The 20,041-nt window shown below is 48.3% G+C and overlaps 2 protein-coding genes across 6 annotated transcripts in view; one reads left to right on the top strand and one right to left on the bottom strand.

The window, feature by feature from the left end:
• C22H11orf1 (chromosome 22 C11orf1 homolog) overlaps positions 1–20,041 on the top strand; it is a 29,036-nt gene that overhangs the window by 6,004 nt on the left and 2,991 nt on the right. For 3 of the 5 annotated variants that reach the window (XM_038380917.2, XM_043501013.1, XM_043501012.1), the window contains exon 4: positions 970–4,386. In XM_038380917.2, the coding sequence (XP_038236845.1) occupies positions 970–1,145 (176 nt within the window). In that variant the 3' untranslated portion in view covers positions 1,146–4,386. Of the gene's footprint in view, positions 1–969; positions 4,387–14,155; positions 14,303–15,731; positions 16,627–20,041 lie in introns of those variants that run through there. The other 2 variants (XM_043501011.1, XM_043501010.1) reach the window with 2 other exon arrangements.
• CRYAB (crystallin alpha B) lies at positions 3,364–10,157 on the bottom strand. The gene is made up of 3 exons (XM_038380683.2): positions 9,785–10,157; positions 4,715–4,837; positions 3,364–3,714 (listed from the first exon to the last, which is right to left on the bottom strand). The coding sequence occupies exons 1-3, from the start codon at positions 9,980–9,982 to the stop codon at positions 3,511–3,513; spliced, it is 525 nt and encodes a 174-aa protein (XP_038236611.1). The 5' UTR covers positions 9,983–10,157; the 3' UTR covers positions 3,364–3,510.

Raw genomic sequence — 20,041 nt, forward strand, 5'->3', positions numbered from 1 at the left:
TTCTCTTTATATTCTTCAGACTGAGAGGCTAAAGTTCCTCATCAATATTACATGTGAGGCTCTTGATCCAAAATCCCTATTTGTTGCTCCTGACCCTCTGCCTCGTCAGTTTTAGATCCTTACAAACATCTACTTTGCAGAAAACAGCTCATCCCTCTATCTATTCAATCTCATTTTCCGGCTGTGTTTGACGGCTATGAAGACATTTCACTCCAGCTAGGGACATTTTGCTAATCTCTCACCTACACGTGACATTGTAGAAGGGACATGAGGAATATCCATATGGATATAACATTTTAAAGCAGAACATGCTTACAGTATCGTCAGATTAAAGCATAATGGATAAAAAGACTGACATTGTGGACCAAATTCTCTCTGGAGAGAGAGATGGGATGGGAACAGAATTTACAAGAACAGATCAAAATACTACTCCATCTAGTCTGGAATCCCTTACTCCTATATGTGTCAGAGCACATCTGGCCTTTCCATTCCAGTACCCAGCCTCCTGCCCCGCCAAACCAGGCCATAGCTCTGTCTAGTCTTGTATCCCATCTTTGTCCATGGCCAATACCTGATTCTTCAGAGCAAGATGTAAAAGCTCCATAATGCACCTTTAAATCTGGCAGTGTTTCCAGAACTGTTGAGTGGATTGTTTGGCTTTCCTGACCTAGGATGGGATAGCACTTAGGTGCTTTCGAAATCCTATGCTATGGGACCCTAGCACCTTTGACAGGATCTTTCCAATGTGTTCTTCTAATAAAGTAACATGTCCAGGAATTATGATAAAGCCCTGGACAATGCCAACTGGCTGAGAGTGCATAGTATCCTTCAACCCATGTTCAGCTTCCCTATAGGCTGGTAGAAGTTGGGTCTGCCCCTGGACTTGTTCTTCCTGTTGTCTCATTTCCTGACAATAGCCTTCTTGTTGCTTTGCTTTTAACTCATCAGTTTTCTCCTTTCTGCTCTCAGGATTTAAACAAGAACCTCATTGGTTTCCTGGACACCAGCCTGAGCTGGAACCCCCTCCAGTTAAACCGACTGCACGGTCCTGCTACATGATAGATTACGGACCTCCTCAAGGCAGAACTCCCCTCGTTTGTGAAATTCTGGGAAAAGAACAGGAGGGGGCACAGCAGAAGCAATAGGAGCAGATAGAGGCGGTTAACCTGAGATCAGCCAGGTGGTTAGAATGACTCCAACCTGTCTGCTGCTAAGGGACCATCCTTCAAGTCGTGAAACATTTCTGATATTAAAACACAGGGCATCAGAGTGACAAGTAAATGCTTTCTGAGGTTTATGCCCTATTGTTTGTCACTCCATATGTTATTTCTGCCTTCTGACATTTTAATTTTTACCTTGCACGGAGGACTCTGACATTTCCTTTTGCTGACGGAGAGTGTGGCTTCCCATGGCATGATACCAAGACAAATAGACCCGAGAGTGTTTTAAAGATGTAACCGAGTTTCATCAGCAAGTGGCTGTTTATAAGTGTGACCAGTTATTTTTCCACAAAATCTGATTAATTTAATTTTATTTCTGTCACTTTAAGGCCCTAGGGAATGGCATATTTGGCTTCAAAATCTGTCACTTCTGAAATGTTTCATGTGTCTAGTGAGGCGAGGATAATGAACTATCTGAGAAAATGAAGTTTAGGGTCTAATAGAAATGTCACCACTCGTACATCACGGGACAGATCTGCACATGGCAATTCTCTCCACCCCCTTCTGTGCTAGAGTTACAGACTAAACCGGATCAATGCTACCATTGCTTTCCCTTTGTCAGCATCCCTCAGGGTTGAGCTGCTGGTGACAATTGATGGCAAACTCTGTAGCATTTTATATCATTCTACAATCAGCTGAACATTTTATACGTCAGCTGCTATTTATTGTTGAAGGGCACTGGCTGCATAGTTTCAGAGTGATGTGATTTGTACCATGAGAGCAGGACATTTTTCTCTGCTGTTGCTGTAACTGTGTATATAGCAGCTTTGCAACGATAACCTGTGTTTGCTCTGAATTAGTTGCAGCCTTTGGACATTTCCTCACAACATGGCCCATTCTAGAGATTTCCGATGAAATTTTCCTCCCTTAAGTGTCATCTAATGCCCATAACTAGAGTGGGTTTAGGCTGTCCGGGAGTTTTCTAACCAATTAAAGTAATTTCCCCCACAGCAATTTTTCTGATGCTTGTAAGACACAGTCAGCAGGAATCTGGGATTTGTAGAGGTCTGATCCAGACAGAAATATTGAGGAAAAATGGATCATGTAACCAGGTGATAGCAAAAAATGTCTGCATATAAAGTGAAACCAGCGTCGCAAAATGTTCTTTAGTGCCTCAGGCTGGGGGAGATTTTGGTTTCATGAAGCCTGATGTCCTCTGAGCCTCTAAATGTTCCACCAGCTCTTTGAGCCCCCCATTCCTCCATCATCAGCCTGCAGGAAAGGGGCAATGCGAGGGGGGGGTATATTTAGCTTCATACTAAACTTCTGCCCTCTCTGAAACTTGCAGCTTGCAGAGTCCTCTGGAGGCAACTCTCTTCTCAGCTTCCCACTACCTATGTGCCTCCGAGAGGGAGAGAATGGGAGCCTGAGGCCAATGTCAGAGGTTCAATCATCACCCTCCTAGCCTGTGGCCAACACAAACTAGAGAAGCTACTGAGGAGCCCAGAGTAAGGCTTTGCTTTTTGCTGCTGGTTCCTGATCTCCATGCTCAGTAGGAGGATTCACTTTAGTCCCAGTAAGCACAGCAATCCCTTGGGTCTGGCCTAGAGCAGGAAGATGATGCTGTTGTGTATCATGCAGTTCTGTGTCCAGTTCCCCCCACCAATACCACTGGCCCATTCATATTTGTGAGCATCTAATACAGCATCTTGCCATTTCCAGCTCTCCAGGTTCATTATGCAGGTATCAAATCCTGCAGTCCTTATTCAGTCAAAACTCCCACTCAAGTCAAGGGTGTAGCAAACACCAAGGAAGGGCTGAGCAAACATCAAATAAAATCTTCAGGGTTTGGCACCAGAGGTAGATGAAGACATTTTAGAGCTGGCTTGGCTATAGGGGACACTGTGGGCTATGGGGGAGTCTCTCTAAATCAGGCTATGTATGCTGCTTCCTACAGACTCGACACCAATATTATCTTAGATTGTAAGCTGTTTGGGGCAGGGACCATCTTTTTGGTTCTGTGTTTGTACAGCACCTAGTACAGTGGGTTTCTGGTGCATGACTGGGGCTTCTAGACATTACCACAGTACAAGTAATAAGTAATTGTATGCATATATCCCAGAGGCACAGTCTTACCAAGCTTTTCTATACTAGCAGTGACACCACATCTGAGACCCTAACATTCAAAGACAAAACCACAAGATGCTTATTTATGTTTTATTTGTTAGCAAATGAGCTTGTTCTCTTTCCTTAGCATAAATAAATAAGTATGGCCAGTCAGTACAGCATACGCTGCTTGCATCCAGCGGAAAGGTTTTCCTGGATGGAAAAGTGGGTTTCATACAGCTTCCTACTTCCTCTGGGCCCCTGCGATGGCAGATTTCTCCTCGCGGGTGATGGGAATGGTGCGCTCGGGAACATCGGTTTGTTTCCTTGGTCCATTCACTGTCAGGACTCCATCCGAAGACAGGGATGAGGTGATGGACAGAGGATCCACATCTGCTGGGATCCTGTATTTCCTGTTGAACTCCCTGGCAATGAAGCCATGCTCATCCTTATTGAAAGGAAAGGAAAAGAACAGCCCTGGTTTGATGTGCCAGCTCAATTCCAACTAACAACATTCCCCCTGAGCTGAGGTCAAGTTTAGGAAGCTCCCGCCCAAAAGGAAAATGTTTCAGAAAGTTTGGAGCATCCCTGTTTAGCAAAGTGGCAGGGCTAAACTGAATTCAGATACTGTGCTGTGCTGTCCAAGCTTAAGCTGGTAGCAGGCTTGAGAACCCTACCAACTTCATTTCATGGTGGGGCTTTTGCTTCCTAACCTCAGTTCATCAGATTGCCCTTATTCGTTGAAGTTCTACTGTTGTCCCCTAAAACATTCCAGGCAGAGCAATGGCCAGTACCACCCCCCAGCCTTTCCCCAGGGTCTCAGTGTACATTACAATGCACAGATTCCTAATAGTCTGATCTCCAGTACAGCACTCTATTGCACCTTTGCTCCTGGGAAGTTTTGACTTCACCCTCCTCCGAGCTGTCTCATAGGTATTAAGGGCCAAACTTCAGCAGGAGCTGCACTCAGGTAACCAAGAGCAAAATTCAACCCTTTGAGTTGAGTGTACAAGCTGCTGTTATGGGGCTTTGCCAGAGTAACATATCGTGAATATTAACAATACAGGTAGTGTCTGATACATCATTTGGTTTAATTATTAAAATTCTTTTCATTGTTAACCGACTCAATGTTAATTAGTTCAATAATCTCCAAACTCGGACTTTCCAATCCCTGCACTCCTGGCCCCTTCCCAACAAGAGAGAGGTTCAGAAATGTTCATTTTATGAATGGTTTTCCACAGCAATAATCTCTGCCCGGCTACTGCCCAGGCTGTGATAGGTCAGGGGGATGTATTCAGGACATGGGCATCTTTGTTAGAATGAAATGATTAATGAAAGTGAACAGAAGTTATTTCAGAGTAGCAGGCAACAAGGTGGTTTTGCCATCTTGTTAGATCCTTGCTTAACAGGCGCAGGGGCGTTAAGACTTTACCACAGAGCAGATATACCTGGCGCTCCTCGTGTTTCCCATGGACCTCGATCACATCCCCCAACACCTTGACTTTTAGGTCCTCAGGAGAGAAATGCTTCACATCGACATTTACGGAAAACTTGTCCTTCTCCAGTCGCATCTGCAAACCAAGGGGCTGGTTAGAGAAGAGTAGCTCCAGTGCTAGCTGTGGGTGTCAACCGGCATCCAGGCAGGTCAATGGAAAATGCCTATGAATTTTAATGAGGTAGAACCAAGCCCTAGATTGGGAGGCCAACATGCCCTGCCCCTCAAGGGCTGACTAAGGCAGGAACAGTCTGTCTAATTTGCCCCTTTGTTTCAGTCTTGGATCCCAGTCATGCCAGGTTGTCTCTGTCTACCTAGGTTTTTTTATTGCTGCCCATCACTGTATTATCTGAGTGCCTTTGCCTTCTTGTCTTGACTAGTGGAGGATAAATACTTCCTTGTGGAGTGTTAAAGGGGCACACTGTAACTTGAACTTTTAGAAATTGATCAATAAATTGGCATATGACCAATTTTTATTATCTATTATTATTTGTTTGTAATTCTTTTACAGAATTATTTGGGGCTTTCTGCTCCCCTTATTGATATTTACAGGGGTCTTGTCAGCACTGGAGAAAACAACTGTGCATTTGACTCCACCTTGTGTGTAGTCAGGTCACATTTCCCCCTGTATAGTCAGAGTCTTGACTAACCTAATTAATGTGTCATTGGCAAATTTTGCCACCTAAGCACTCATCATTGATAAATAAATTTATCAGTATTTGTCCTGGTATGAAATGCTGAGTCACCCCCGCTAATCTTTTGCCTTCTTAATTTCCTTTACCAGGTATAGTAAGTGCTGCATTCTATTGGATGCTCTAGGGTTGATGTCCCATTTCTGAAGTGTACCTGTTTGACTTGAATAACTTCTTGGACCATGCCATTTAGCCAAACTGTTTTCCTTCTTGCCTTCCTGCTTAATTCATTTTTTTTTCTCAGGGATATACATGCCTTCTGAGACTGTTATGAGATGCTTAAATAGCCTCCATGCTGACTCTAAGCAGTTCAGTTTTCTCACTTTTGACTTGGGGTCTCTTTGCTTCCTCAATTGTTTGGGTGTCCCTTCCTACAATTTAGTTTTTGAACAAGATTCCTCCATCTAGAGTGCTGAACCTAATTACACTGAGCTCTCTACACTTTGGTGCCAAGCAACACACAGAAGTTGGTTCAACAGGTAACTGGGTCTGAGCCATTGAGTCAAGAAAATGAAGAGAAAAAAGTATTTTCCCCTAATGTCTTCAGTTAGAGTAATCCTAGATGTTATTTGTATCCCTGGGTCTGATGCAAAGTCCAATTAAGTAGGAAGATGACCTATGTCTTCAAGGGGCTTTGGATGAGCCTTAAATAGGCACAAACTTTCCAGCCAGCAATGGGACTTTCAAGAGGGTAGTGTCCCTTTAAGACTCTGTTAGACACTAGTTCTTCAGACTGTCCCTGCATTTCTCCTCGCTCACAGCCTACTGCTGTCAATGCCCTTGAAAACTTCAGACACCCAGGGCCTGTTCTGCCACTCGCAGCCATGTAACTTCAGCAGAGCAACTCCTGATTTACACCAGGCTGAGAGAAGGTTCAAGCCTGTTGTTTACTAACTCTCCAGTGTGTTTCAACTAGGGCATTGCTATCAAAGCAGCTGTTTTTTTTGCCTCCCACTCCTAACTGCAAGGCCTGGAGGGATGAATGGGCACTTGTCATGCAGCAATTCATACCTGGAGCTGAAGGACATTTACATAGGAATTGCTGTGTGGAGGCGGGAAGTTTGTGCGGGGCCCCTGCCGATGTGAACTTGGGGCTCTGCCAGCTTCTGCAGTGATTTGTCTGTGAAATTCCCTGGAAGGAGGGAGACTCGGACAAAGGCTTGAAGTCTGACAACTCAGGGAACTAGTGCTTAACAAATCACAGGGGGAACCACAGGGAAGATGGAATGGGGGAAAGGGCAGAGGGGATATTGAGGGTCAGGGAACAGGCAGTTTTGGGGGAAGAATTTCCCTGGCTCTTCTCTTACAAATTAACTACTGAGATTCTATGCATAGTTCTCCTCTGTGTTCTCCTGGAGGAATTTCAAGCCCTTCTCTGAGCTCAGAAGATCAGAGAGGAAGATGCCAAGTGCTGGTGGGAACTGAGGGTCTGGTGGTTCATCATTCTCCGCGGCTCCTTTGCATCAACTGGGCTGTCGCAAAGGGGTTGTAACATAAGACAGGCAGAAGCTGTCTCTACTACACAATACCCCTGGCAAAAGGAGCTGTTATGCCCAGGGTCTGCCAGCTCTGTGCCACCCCTGCAGCAGCCCCAAGTGCCTGGGGAGTTCTGGAGGTGACAGGGTGTAAGTCAACATGTTCTTACCTCCCAGGGATTCTGAACCTCCTCATATGAGGCTTTGAAGCAAGGGCACAACATGGACTGCCCCAGCCTGCACAGGTGGCCTGAGTAAGGAAGGCACACACTGTCTCCCCTGAGTTGTATCAATACAGGGATGAATCTGACCTCAGGTGCAGGAAGCAACTGGTCAGAGAGGGAAAATCAGCAGTAGATATGCCCACCGTGCTGCTGGAGGTAGCCAGATCCCATTCTCAATATACTTCCCAGGAGTTTCTCCAGGTCCCAGTCAGACAACGGCAGGGATTGTGCCACCATCGTTTGCAATTAAGGCAAAGCCGGTTTGTCCCCTTGGTTTGATTCCTCTGAGAACTTTCCCTCTAATTATTGGTCTGGGTAAGGTACCAGGTGCCAAGTAAGAGGGCATTTGTCCCAGGGGGATATGATGCCTGAACTAAATACAAATGGGGCAAACTTGTTTCTGAAGTCCCACTGAGATCTCTGCATTTACTACTATCCAAGTGGTGCTAGGTGCAATCAGCCATCCACTGATACTGTTCTTGGAGCAGATTTGGCCAACAGTGACATATTCTGGGGTGCTGGAGTCACACTGATCTCCCAAGAGGCTATGGAGAGTTTGTTCTTTACTAAGGTTTTTCCTACAGCACCAGTTCCTGGATGAAGGCATTCTTCACATTCGGACTCATTAGAAACATGCGAGCCAAAGACGCAGTGGAGAAGGGAGGCGTGGGAGGCCTGTTTTCTAGCTCAACCTGGAGATTGAGAGGAAGATGATCCTCCAGGAGCAGGCAAATTATTTACAAGGTGGGGATAGGGGCATTTCCTTTTGCACCTTTCTTAAAATGCAGTTCTACTCTGCAAAGGGAGTCTGTGCAACTTGGCCCTTGTTATCCAACACATCTGCCCCACATGCATCCGCATCTGAGTGGATTGTCTTAGGAACAGTTTTTAAGACTGTACTGCTTTTAACACCTGTTAGCCCTACAAGGTCAGCACACCCCTGGGAAAGGGAGCCAGAGAGTCTGTTACTATTTATTTCTAGTGCAGTAGCACGTAGCAGTCTCAGTCCTGGACTAGGATCATATTGTGCTAGGTTCTGTACAAACACAGGGTTCGTGCAGCATCACCGGAATTATTTAAGCTAAGTCTCAGTTGCAAGGCCCTCCATTACACAAGGCAGAGTTTGGCCCACAGAATCTTTATGACTGAGGATTATGCATGAGCCCAGCATGACTCTCAGATCTCAGACTTTGCTGGGCCAGCAGTTACAATGAACACATTTTTCCTTGTATATTGAGCAATTTTTCTCCATATATATCAAAAGATGAAGGACATGGAGCCAGCCCATCATGCCAGCTTGCAGTCACTTTGCAGAGCAGAACCCCAGTCTGCTTGTCCTTCTAGACTAGATTCTGCCAGAAACCTGCTCATGCTCAGTTCCCTGCGGGTAGGTGTGATAATCTACTCTCTTCTGTTTAACTAATTAACTCTTTGTGCAGAGAGAAGAGACTCTGTGGCTTGGCCAATGTCATTCCCAGTCTGATTGTTCACAATTCAGGTGCTTCTCAAATGCCTGCCAACCCACAGATTGCCTAACCTGAGTGAAGAAAGTAAAATCGTAGGCACTGCTGTACTGTATCGTGTCACTCAAACCTGAGAGTAAGGCACTAAACTCTCGGGGGAGAGGGATACAAGTTTGGAAGTGAGCTCAGTACCTGCACCCCCTGTGCTAGTGAAACTCAGGTGCTGCATTCAGGCTCGAGAAAGGAGTGTTCATGCATTAGCACCTCCTGCTGGGCACTTCACAGAGCAGCATTGGTATGGTTACAGCGGGGGTGCAGATCTCACCTTCCTAGCCAGCATTAAAACATAAGAGTGAAACAGGGCCCAAGAATGGGGCCATGGGGTAAGCAGGAAGGTCTAGTCTAGTTTGGCAATCAGGCCAGAGAGACTCATGAACCAAGAGGATGCCCAGGATTTGATGCCTGGAGACCCTCAACATCCTTAAGGAGAAGTCTCTACTTAAGTCTGAATGAAGTCTCTCTATTCAACAGAAGTGAAGCCAAACCAGAGAAATGAGAGCTGCAGATAAGGAATTGTGCCATGTAGCAATGGCTGAAAACTGTGAAAGGAAAGAGGAAGTGTGATCAAGATGGTACAGCAGGTGATGGGGAGTCAGAACTCCTGGGTTATATTCCTTCTCCCAGAGGGAGTGTGGTATAATAGTTAGGAGAGTGAACTGGGAGTTCAGGGCTCCCATGTTCTGTTCTCTGCACTGCTGCTGACTGCTGTGAAATTTCAGGCAAATCACTTTGCCCCTCTGTCCCACGGCTATGGTAACACTTACCTACTTCACAGGAGGAATGTGATGCTTAATTAATTGACATTAGTGAAGCATTTTAAGGTGCTTGATTCACAGATGCGACTGAGGCACGCTAAGTATTATTATTACACAAAGGGTATCATGGTATAATGCCGGTCAGCGCCTGTAGGGCTGAATCCTGCCTGACACAGGGAGGAGGGACACAAGGACAATACCTTCAGTTGTTCCCTTCCCCAGGTTTTTTTCTAATAGCAACCTATGAGCAGCTTCCCAGGGGTTCCCTGGGGAACCAGGCTGGGGTCTCGGCTCCAGATCCAGCCAGAGGCATGCACAGCAGACAACAAAGCGTGTGAAGAGAGAAAAAGTTACCTCTGAGAATCCCGTCTCTAGCCAGCTGGGTGTCCTTAGGAAGGGGGATCTCAGCAGGAAAGGACTGAGAGCACCCGAGGTAGGGAACAGCTCAGACTCTGAGAGATGCTCTCCGAAGCTCTGGTCAAAGATTCGTGTTGGTGTCAAGAAGGAAAACAGGGGTCTGCGGATCAAGGGATGGTGAATGGCGATATCCATCTGTGTTTATCTGGGAGAAGAATAAGAATTTATGTGCAGCAGAGTTCTTCAAGGACTGGTGTGCCAGGGCTTTTTATACCCACTGCTGTCCAGGCCTCGCCTCCCTACTGAACTCTCTGGAAGGGTGATGTCAGGAGTTTTATTATCCCCGCTCTCGTCTGCTCCATTCAGCAGCGGCCAGTCAATTATCTAGGGGATCTGAATGCTCTGCTAAGGAGGAGGGGGAAAAAAAGCCTAGTGGGTCAGCAAGAATCAGAGCTGCCCAGCCCCGTACCCCCACGCACTGTTTATCTGTAGAGTCCCCAGGCCTGGCTGATGTTCCCAGCTGCTTCAGATGCCAGGAGAATCAATGCAGCTCCTATCTTTGGCTCACACAGAAAGTGACAAGGGCCCGTTGTCTTCATCATGTTTGGAATCTGGTTCCTGAAGTTACACATGAGCCTAGAGATGGCTCTGCCAATCCTTACAAGAGCAGCTGCAGGCCTGCTTTAGTCACAGGACTTACAGTCAGGAAAATGCTGTTAGATCACTCTGTCCCTCCCAACCTCCCACACAGCTGGTGATGATCTATTTCTGTCCTGACCCCTCCAGCCTGTACAGGTCTTCCCATCCTGACCCCCTCACACGCCACCTGGTGCGTGTCTGTCCGTCCTGACCCCCCTCCCTCCCAGCTGGTGCGGGTCTGTCTGCCCCAGCCTGCCCCTCCCACCAGCCAGTATAGATCTGTTACCCCTCGTGTATTAACGGGTTTTTTAGTTTTGTCTCTGTTTTTCAAACCAGGAATAAAAGTCAGGTTTGAATCTAAAATGTTGATCATCCTCTCAGCAGTTTTTACTAACTGGCCTCTTCCCTTCTCTCTCTCACCCCACTGGGATGGGGGGCATCTACAGGACACAGGCAAGACACCCAGAGGGTGGAGGGGCAGACAGCTGGGTAAAATGTATGTGTGAAGCTTCAACTGCTGCTGCTCTGTGCCTGTTCTAAGGGCGAACAGAGGATCTCAGCCCCCCTGTGTATGTCAGTCCACCACCTTTGTCTTTTCCCCAGCACTAAAGCCACTTGAATGGAGATTTGGAGAAAGGTAAGAGCTCAGCACAGTCTAGGTATGAGTTCAGACTGACCTGTTACATAAATGGCACCACCTGTATTGGGAGAGCCTTTAAAATGCTATTAATGCACCACCATGCTCCCCAGACATGCAAGCTATGCTTCTATCTATCGGCTTCAAACCACTGACAATCTAAGGAAAGCTTATTGGATGAAAGGCGCTGTAGAGGAGCACGTCATTATCCCTAATAGTGATAAGCCATCTTCACAGACAGGCTCCAGGAGACACTCCTCCTGCAATCTCTCTGCTTCCCCAGGGGAGATGGAATCTCATGAGTTTTAGCCAGCAGCAGCTGTCAAGAGCACAGTGGAGGGAAGACCAAAGCCATACCCAACGGCCCTGCTGTTCCTTCTTTGTGTTACTGACTCCATGGTGTGCATGCAGCTGCTCAGGATGGATGCTGGGAATTAACATGCGGCACCCAAAGAAACTCCCACAGTGAGACCTGGCTATGGCACAGCTGTGTGCCAGCCGGTCAGCCGGCAGGACCACTGTGCCCGGAAGCACTGAGTCCCAAAGGAACAAGGAGAAATGCTGTCTGGGCCCTGGGCTGAGACAGGATCCTTTCTCCTGGGCTTGGATCCTGCTTAGTTCACAAGTGAAGAGAAAGTGGAAGGGGACCTTCCAGAACCAGAACATCTCAGAGAGCACCAAGAGTGAGAATCCAACCCTGCCACTGCCACCCTGTGGATCTGCTGCTGCCCCTCAAGCCTGACCTGCGGAAGCCCTTGAAGTGCCAGTCCTGAGCAAATCACCAGGTACCTTGTCCTATGCATGTGTTTCTGCTGGTACCTCACCTAGGTTTGCATCCAAGTTTTCTGGTGCATTACCCCTGCTCACCCCTGAGTTGAGCCTTATTTGTATTCATAGCGCTGCTGGGAATAAAAAGTGACTCATATAAACCACTGGGTTAAATTTAACACTGAGTGAGTCTGAATACTAAGGCTAATCGAAGAACATGCAGTGATGGGATGAGTGCAGCCGCCTGTCATCTCGCCAGCTGCCATCGAGCCTGACATCAATGCTGTATTTCTGGTTTCATTCCTTTCTGTTTGGGTGCCACACTTGTTCCTTCCTCTTCCCCTTCTTTCAATGGGTGTGGCTAATGAATGCATGCTGGCACCTCCCCAAAAGTTCTGCTGGGAACTTCCTCCTGACAGTGCCCTGCCTCTGGTCTGCACACTTGTGCTCCGATGGGTTGGCCACAAGACTGCTCCACAGAGACACTTGGATCTCCGAGGGAAGAGCATCCTTCCATTACAACTGAAAGGGGGCTCTCCACCAACACATCTCATGTAGGCAGGGACAGGTAGAGCCCTGGATAGCTTGTCAACTCTTTGGGGCGGGGATTGTGGTTTTGATCTGTGTTTGTACAGCGTCTAGCACAGTGGGGTCTTGGCCAAAGACTGGGGCTCCTAGGTAATCATATTAATAGGGAGCAGGCAGCCCTGCCTGTGAACTTCACTGGCTCCGATTCTGCGCTCATCTATTGCAACTGATGTAAATTCCATTGACTTTAGGTGACAGCAGAATCACACCTGCCCTCTCTGACTTATAAGTGAGTGGAGACCATGTCCCCAGCCAGTGCTGTTTCCTGTGCTTGGGGCTGACCCACAGGGGGGAAAAGTTTCCCTCACAGCTCCAGGATCTAGCTACAATTGTGCCGGGTGGGTAGGTTGCTGTCAATCCTGCAGCTCTTGGCAAGAGGGGCAGCAGGTAAAGGGGGCAGCAACAGCCCAGGCTGTAGGTGTCTCCTTGAATTGCATATCATGTAAACAAGAAAGACGTGACACTGGTGCACCTGCGACACTGTGCTTTGGAGACTTGGAGCCTTCAAGGCAGCTCTAGTTTCAGAGCACAAGGATCTTATGTGGGGACCAACCCATTCAGGACTTTAAAAACGGATCTGGGTCAAATCCAGCCCCAAAATAACTAAGGCCTGCCTGTCGTAGGCATTTCCACTGCGTCCATCTCTGTGATACTGAAACCCTGACACTAGAGTAAGGCCAGGGATCATTTTAGCCCATTAGTTTTTAGAGACTCATTTTCAAGTGGGCAGGGGGTGGGGGTGGAGTTGGGGGAAGTGTTCAGACTATTTAGCACATGCACACAGAACTTTACACCCACTGAGTGATGAAGACTCAATCCTGGCTAGTGGCTGCTCAGCACCTCTGGAACTCTGGCTCCCTTGGATTTTGTTAAACAGAGGATGATTCATGAGGAAGTGAATTGGAGAATGGCCTTGCTACTTCCCACAAAATGCCCCATGTCCCAGCACAGTTCTGAACTCCAGGCTAATCAAGCCCAGGTGGAGGCTAGAACATTCATTGCAACAATGTATCACTTTTTATTTAAACTTTTAGCCAATAAGAACACAACAGCCTGTTTGGATTCCAGTCAAGACTTGTGTTATATGTGAGGGTACTGGACAAAAATGTAACACTATGTAAAGCATCTCCCAGCGTTAGCTAATTAATCCTCATCGGGTGGAGGGGTAGGCACGTGGGCAGTGTTAACCCCATTTTGCAGATGGGAAGGGCATAGCACAATGAGGGGAAAGGCCACAGAACACATCATTGGTCAGAGATGGGATCAGAGCTCAGGAGCTGCTAGCACCTAGACCTCCTTTCAGCACCGAGCGCATGCCCGCCCCTTAGTGAAAACCCCATGTAACTCTGCCTAGGCTGTGCCTCCATTCTCTCACCTTGCCTTGAGCCCCCTTCAGCCTATGCCTCCCAGTTCCAGTCCTTCAGGCTCCCCCATTCCACTTCACTGCCCGGTTGCCCCAGCACATCCAGTACCCTAGAGCAGGGAATCCTAGCCCTTTGGCTTTCCATCAATCATGACAGCACATTTCGTTTTCTGGAGCCTTAAACTTAGCCACCCAATAGCCGCAGCCCCTCCCTGTCTGCAGACTGGCTAGATCCCCAGCAGGAATGCAGTGAGGCGCTTTCCCTCATCCTCCTGGCTAAGTGTCCCTGGGCTTGTGTGTCTATTTTGGTCGGTATCTTTATCACACACACCTCCCTATGGAATTCACCCGATTAAAACTTTACAATCTGCAGCCTTCTCACTCTCCGAGGCAGCGAGCACGCTGAAGGTTCCTTCCCGACAGACCATGGCTGAGCGGACGGTCCCCCATGCCTACCCCATGAGCACAGAGTATGAGTTTGCCAACCCCAGCAAGATCTATGACCAGAACTTTGGGGAAGGTAAGAAAGAGGCCGGGCTCCCATCTAGCTTCATTTTTGCTCTCTCCTAGTGCAGGAGACTGTCTGGAGTGCATCCCCTGGGACATCACCTCCTGCAGACACATAGGTGCTAGAACTATGGGTGCTGGGGGTGCTGCCACACCCCCTGGCTTGAAGTGGTTTCTCTTATATACAGGGTTTACAGTTTGGTTCAACGGCTCTCAGCACCCCCCCCCACTATACAATTTGTTCCAGCCCCCCTGCATAGACACATAAGCAGCTGCAGTGGGGGGATTGGAATCATCAAGAAAGCTAGTGGGAGGCCCAGGACAAGTCAAGGGGCATCAGGAGACGCCTCCAGAATAATTAGGAGCCATCATTCTCTTGATCTTTCTCTTTCTAGTCCCTCCCTCCATGGCTGCATGTTTCATTCCCGCTTTCCTTGCCCCTCCCTCCCTTTTTATTATTCATGCACAAACAGCACATGGGGAGCAAAATCCTCCCCTTTGATCCGGACTGCCGGTGGGGCCCCTGCTGCCATCAACAGCCAATCCACGTGGCACAGCGCATGCCAAAGAAGTCATGAAGACACTGTGTAGATACCAGAGAAGGGTCTTGCTCTTTTATTGCAAAGAGTTGCCTGAAAATTGTTAGGAAAAACTAGTTCTCTCCTTAATTAGCTGAAAGACTGTTTAGCCAGCAAGCTCTCTGCCCCTTGCCTGGTGCAGCAGCTGCTGCAGACCTTAGCAGCAGGGGAAGTTCTCCTAGCCCACTGCCCAGGACAGGCTGTGGTGGAATCTGACTGGCAGGCGTTGGATTAAGGAGCTTTTGAAAAGAGCTGCTGCTGGTGGGAGATTTTGCATCCCCAGTCAGTGCAGTGAAAAGCTGAGCTGGTAGGTTCTGGACAAAGCCAGAGCAGCAGCAGCCAGAGGGGAAAGAATGCAAGAGGCAGCAGAACCATTCACCAGGCTCCAAGTGCTAGCACAACAGTGTGAAAAGGCAAAAGCCCCAAGAAAAGCCTGATGTCAGTGTCACACAAAGGGCTTTAGTTTTTCATGCCAGTTTCTCTGCTTTCAGCGTTTTCCATGTCCAGCTCTGGCTGTGGACACCCACCCCACCCATCACCTATTCTCTCTCGCGCCTAGCTTAGACCCCCAGATGGATGTCAGCCCTTGGCAGAGCGGATGGGTGCAGCTGATGTGTGGCATGGGGTGGCACTCAGTGGGCTGCATGCAGCATTTCAGTGACACATGGGGAGGCCAAGCTGGTGACTCAGTTCCCATTGTACAACAGAAGTGGTGGGTTTGCACAGAGCCCACACAGCTTCCTGCCAAGTCCCAGACTCTGCCCGTCCTGCTAACATTCCCCTGTATCTATCTTGGTCTCGTCGTTGCTCTCCTCCATCCCAGGATGCGAAGCGACCCTCTGCTCCTCATTCTGTCTCTTTCAGGTGTGTCCCCTGCAGAGATTTTAGCCCCCACTTTGTATCATGGGTACTACATCAGACCCCGGATCAACAAGCAGCTGGACCGAGGGATCTCTGAGATCAACCTCAATGAGCACAAATTCCAGGTGTTTCTGGATGTCTGCCACTTCCTGCCTGACGAGATCGCCGTCCGCACGGTGGACAACCTGCTGGAGGTGACAGCTCAGCACTCCCAGAAAGCTGACCGCCATGGCTTCATCTCCCGGGAATTCACCAGGACATACATCCTCCCACTGGATGTCGACTCTCTGCGAGTTAAAGCCACACTGTCCCATGACGGCATCTTGAGTGTAGAGGCTCCCCGAACTTGGGGGAAAGTGCAGGCCAGAATCAAGGATGTGAAAATAACTCACCAAGAACAGCCAGTGGGGATGGGAGAAAACCTGGATAAGGGGAAGGGACAGGCTGAGCCCTAAAGCACCCTGGGGCTGGGGGGATATGTGATTGTGCCAGACCCCTATTTTTCGCCACCAGTGCTTGGCTTTGGGGGAAGACCACTGGCTGGAAAAGCGGTGGTGGAGTTGAAGAAAAAGAGTGCGGGGGGGAGAGGGGCCATACCTGAAGCCCTTTCCCAGTTCAAGCACTGCCCAGAAGAAGGTAGTACATGCTGCCATTGCTACTCTGTTATCTAGAAATAACAGGGGTCACCTCCTGCCATAAACTGCTGTGCTGTGTTGCTGTGGGCTGTTAACCAGCTGCTGTGTTCCACCCCAGAGGGGGCTGCATTTCAACAGTGGGTGGAATAATCCAGTGCATTATTTTTAAACCTCTCACTAACATTTGTGGAGAGCTTTGGGGGTGGAAGGGGCTGTAAGTATGTAACACAACAATAGTTCTTAAAAGGAATGAGGAATAAATCTAGCTCTAATCTCGCATTTGCTTTGAATTTCAATTGCTCACATCATAGTTATTCTGCAGTGAAGAATCTGGACAATGCATTAGCCTCTCTTGATGCAGTGAACCAGGAAATTGTTCTGGGCAGCATATATTATGGCACCAGATTATTAAGAGTTCATTCAGAGTTCATCTGTGAAACCAACATCAGTGCCAACCCTGAGAGTGACTAACCGCAGGGGATCACCCTTATGGCAGATGGGTGCACTTTGCAACCATTATGCCAGTCCCCCTTGGATTCCCAGAATAGTTCTGATGCTGTGGCCCAGGGGTGGCCGAATTTACTGGCCTTCCAAGCTGCATACGACAGTCTTCAGAAGTTTGAGAGCTGGGACACATCTGCTGGGAGCCAGGGCTCAGGGCTTCAGACCCACTCCTGCTGAAGCCCCCAGCCGCAGCAGGTGTGCCCTGCAGGGCTGAAGCCCCAGGACCCCTCCTTCCGGCTGGACAGAAGCCCCTACCCCCACCACCCCACTTCAAAGTAGAGGTCCCAAGCTCCCCCCACCTCCGTCTGGTAGGCGAAGAATGGAGAGGGTGGGGGGCTTGTGAGTCGCACTTTAACAGTAAAAGAGCCACATTTGGCTCGCAAGTCTACAGTTTGGTCACCCCTGCTAGAGCTCTTGAAGGAAGTTTCAGGGATGTAAGGGCTTCTGGTATGTAGGTACAGACTGAAAGATGCCAGGGGATCATTGTCAAAAAAACACACTCATCTCCAGGGCTGGCTTTAGGGGTTCTGCTGACCTAGGCAACCTGACCAATGCACTCTGATGCCCGACTTGCTTCAGTCTATAGGAAGTTTTGCCCATCCAGATAAAGACCCATCCTGCATCCTTTGGGGGAAGTGAGCTGCGAATGTTTCAAGATCCTGTACAATGTTGAAGACACAGAGCTCAGTTCAACTGGCTCAGTGGAATTATATCAGGGATGAATCTGGCCCTAGGTTCCCCTTCCATTACCAAGTCCTTTATCAACCATATGCTACAGGTCACCATGGGAAATTTTCGTCCCCTTACTCTGATGATGTCAGAATGGGGAATATGTGTGTTATACAGTCTGCTGCAGCTGCTGCCTGGGCTGGCTGTGGGGAGTCAACAGATGGCAAACTCATTCCTCTTCTGAGCCAATTAAGGCAGTGAGGTGCTGTGTCATTGACCAAATATGGGGTCTCTGGCACATCCTGATGTGGGGATACGAGTCCTTCCCTGGTGTGGCAGAGAGTGAAGGTTCCAAGACACCAGCTGAGAGAGCTGGAGGATTCGTAAGTCTCGCCTTTGCATTCCTTCTTAGGGCCTGATTCTCAATTACACTAAGGCCCCAGAGCAGTGATCCGGAAAAATAAACGGGGCCGGGAATGGCACCCTATGAATTCCTCTGTGCGGAGGGACTGCAAGCAGGGCATAAGGACTGCTCCCATCTGCCAGGCAAGTCCAGAGTCTTGCTGGGATGCACTGGTTCCTAGAGTCATAGTGAGCTATGGGATTGAAATTTGGAGTGGCCTTGAGGCTGCTATACAGTGAGCCCTCACCAGCCTCAGAATACAGGAAGTGCAAAGGTGGTAGCTTGTTAATCTATACCTGCTCCAAGTTCAGGGAGAGGGTCACTGAGAATCAGTTTTGGTCTTTATGGTTTAGGAACACCCATTCTCAGTGCAGTGGGGCTGGATGGTTGCTCACTGGTTCTGATCTGCAGCCCTGATTGTCAGTGGCTAAGTGTTGCTACCATCTGCTGAATGGCCTACGTGGTTTGGGTTGGGAGGGTCTCAGTCCAGTTCCTGGTGGGCTGATCCTCCCATCCCAAAAACCAACTAGCACCACTGGCACTAACTATCCACCTGGCTGTCACTCCCAGCAGACAGGCCATGGAAGCAATAATGAACCATGGACCTTGCCTTTCAGGTGCTCTCTCCAGGGCAGGTTTGATGTGCATTGACAGGGAAGTGTATGGGAAACTCACCCTGCTGCTTCCTTTGTGGTGGTACCTGCTCTATGTATAGAGGACTTTGATCCCTCGCCTTTCACTTCTCTCAGGGGAGTGGTGTGTAACAGGATTCGTGCTTGCATAGACAGGATGCTCTGGTGAAACTGCATGGGTGGAAAGCCTGCTGGAACAGCTCACAGGATCACAGCTGTTTGATGATCTCCTGTGTTGACTAGGAACTCCAGGGGACTTAGATTAACGCTGGACAATTTGTGTCTAATTCCTTTTTCTTTCATTTCTTCTCTGCTGAGATGATGGAGCCCTCTGGTGAATCTGACCTGAGCCCTTCAGCCATAAGGGGGCTTTTCCTTGGCTTAGATCCATCATCGTCAGTACTAATGGCAAAAAGTACAGGTCCCCTGCATTTAATGGAGATACCCACATCAGGGCATTTGGGTATGGCAAAGACATATATTGGGTTAGGTACAATAAAGACGTTAGTACAGAATGAAATGCTCATATACCATGGTGCTGAGCACTGTATAAAACCCAAGACTGGTAGCCAGATGTACAAGGGCTTGTTAAAAACCATGATCAGTGCAGAGGATATTTACTGTATACTTTCCACGCCAGTCAGTTTAAAAGAGAAATATCATGAAGCCCTATTATTGGGGTGTTTTCTGGCTTCTGGCTAGCCCCCAAGATTTGACAGCTCCTCCATCAAAAAAAATAATTTTATCTTCCGCAATTTTAATTTAAACTCAGATTCCACAGCCCTAGAAAAAGAAACCTCACAATTCCCCCATCTTGTGTGTGTGTGTGGGCAGGGGGGGGAGGATAAGCAATAAAACCTCACAATGCCATCCCACCAGCATGACAGGGGGAAGCCTCTGTAGTGACCTGAGAATCTAGTGACCTCCATTAACAGGGAAGCAGAATGAAACCCCCAAATTGTCTCTGATGCAGCATAAAGTGCAGGTTGCACAGAGTGAAGCAGCTCTGTGATAAAAGGGGCTTTGCTCTAATGGGGCTGGGTCTCATTTTCACTAGAGGTGGAACCAATTCTCCTTCCAAAGGAGAAGTTACTGAACCAGTTCTGAGCTAATTTTTTGTACACACAGTGCTAGATCCTTCTATGTCTGCAGAATGACTGGGGCACCAAGGTGTTACCACAGTACAAATAATAAATACAACAATGATAATAATGGATAATTCTGTTCCCCCTCTCTCTTTTAGTCTATTCTAGCTCTCATGGGCAGGATTTAGTTCTCTGTTTCTGGGTGCCAGCAGCCCCCTCCAATGCCAATTTCACTCCTGATTACAAAGCCAGATTCCATTCCAAGTGTCTCAGACCATGCTAAAACAACTGCCCTGAGCGCTGATGCTGGGAGGTAAGGCTGACACTGACTGGTGTGAAGCAACTGATCATGTCTGTGGACTCTTGCTACCTAAGCACAAAATAG

This window comes from Dermochelys coriacea, chromosome 22 (assembly GCF_009764565.3).
Source record: "Dermochelys coriacea isolate rDerCor1 chromosome 22, rDerCor1.pri.v4, whole genome shotgun sequence".
Classification (NCBI taxonomy): Eukaryota; Metazoa; Chordata; order Testudines; family Dermochelyidae; genus Dermochelys; species Dermochelys coriacea.

Coding starts and splice junctions, on each gene's coding strand:
- CRYAB (XM_038380683.2), bottom strand. CDS start 9,982: ATGGATATCGCCATTCACCATCCCTTGATCCGCAGACCCCTGTTTTCC. Junction 4,838..9,784: donor TAGAGACGGGATTCTCAGAG/GTAACTTTTTCT, acceptor CTTGGTTTGCAG/ATGCGACTGGAGAAGGACAA. Junction 3,715..4,714: donor GGAAACACGAGGAGCGCCAG/GTATATCTGCTC, acceptor CCTTTCAATAAG/GATGAGCATGGCTTCATTGC.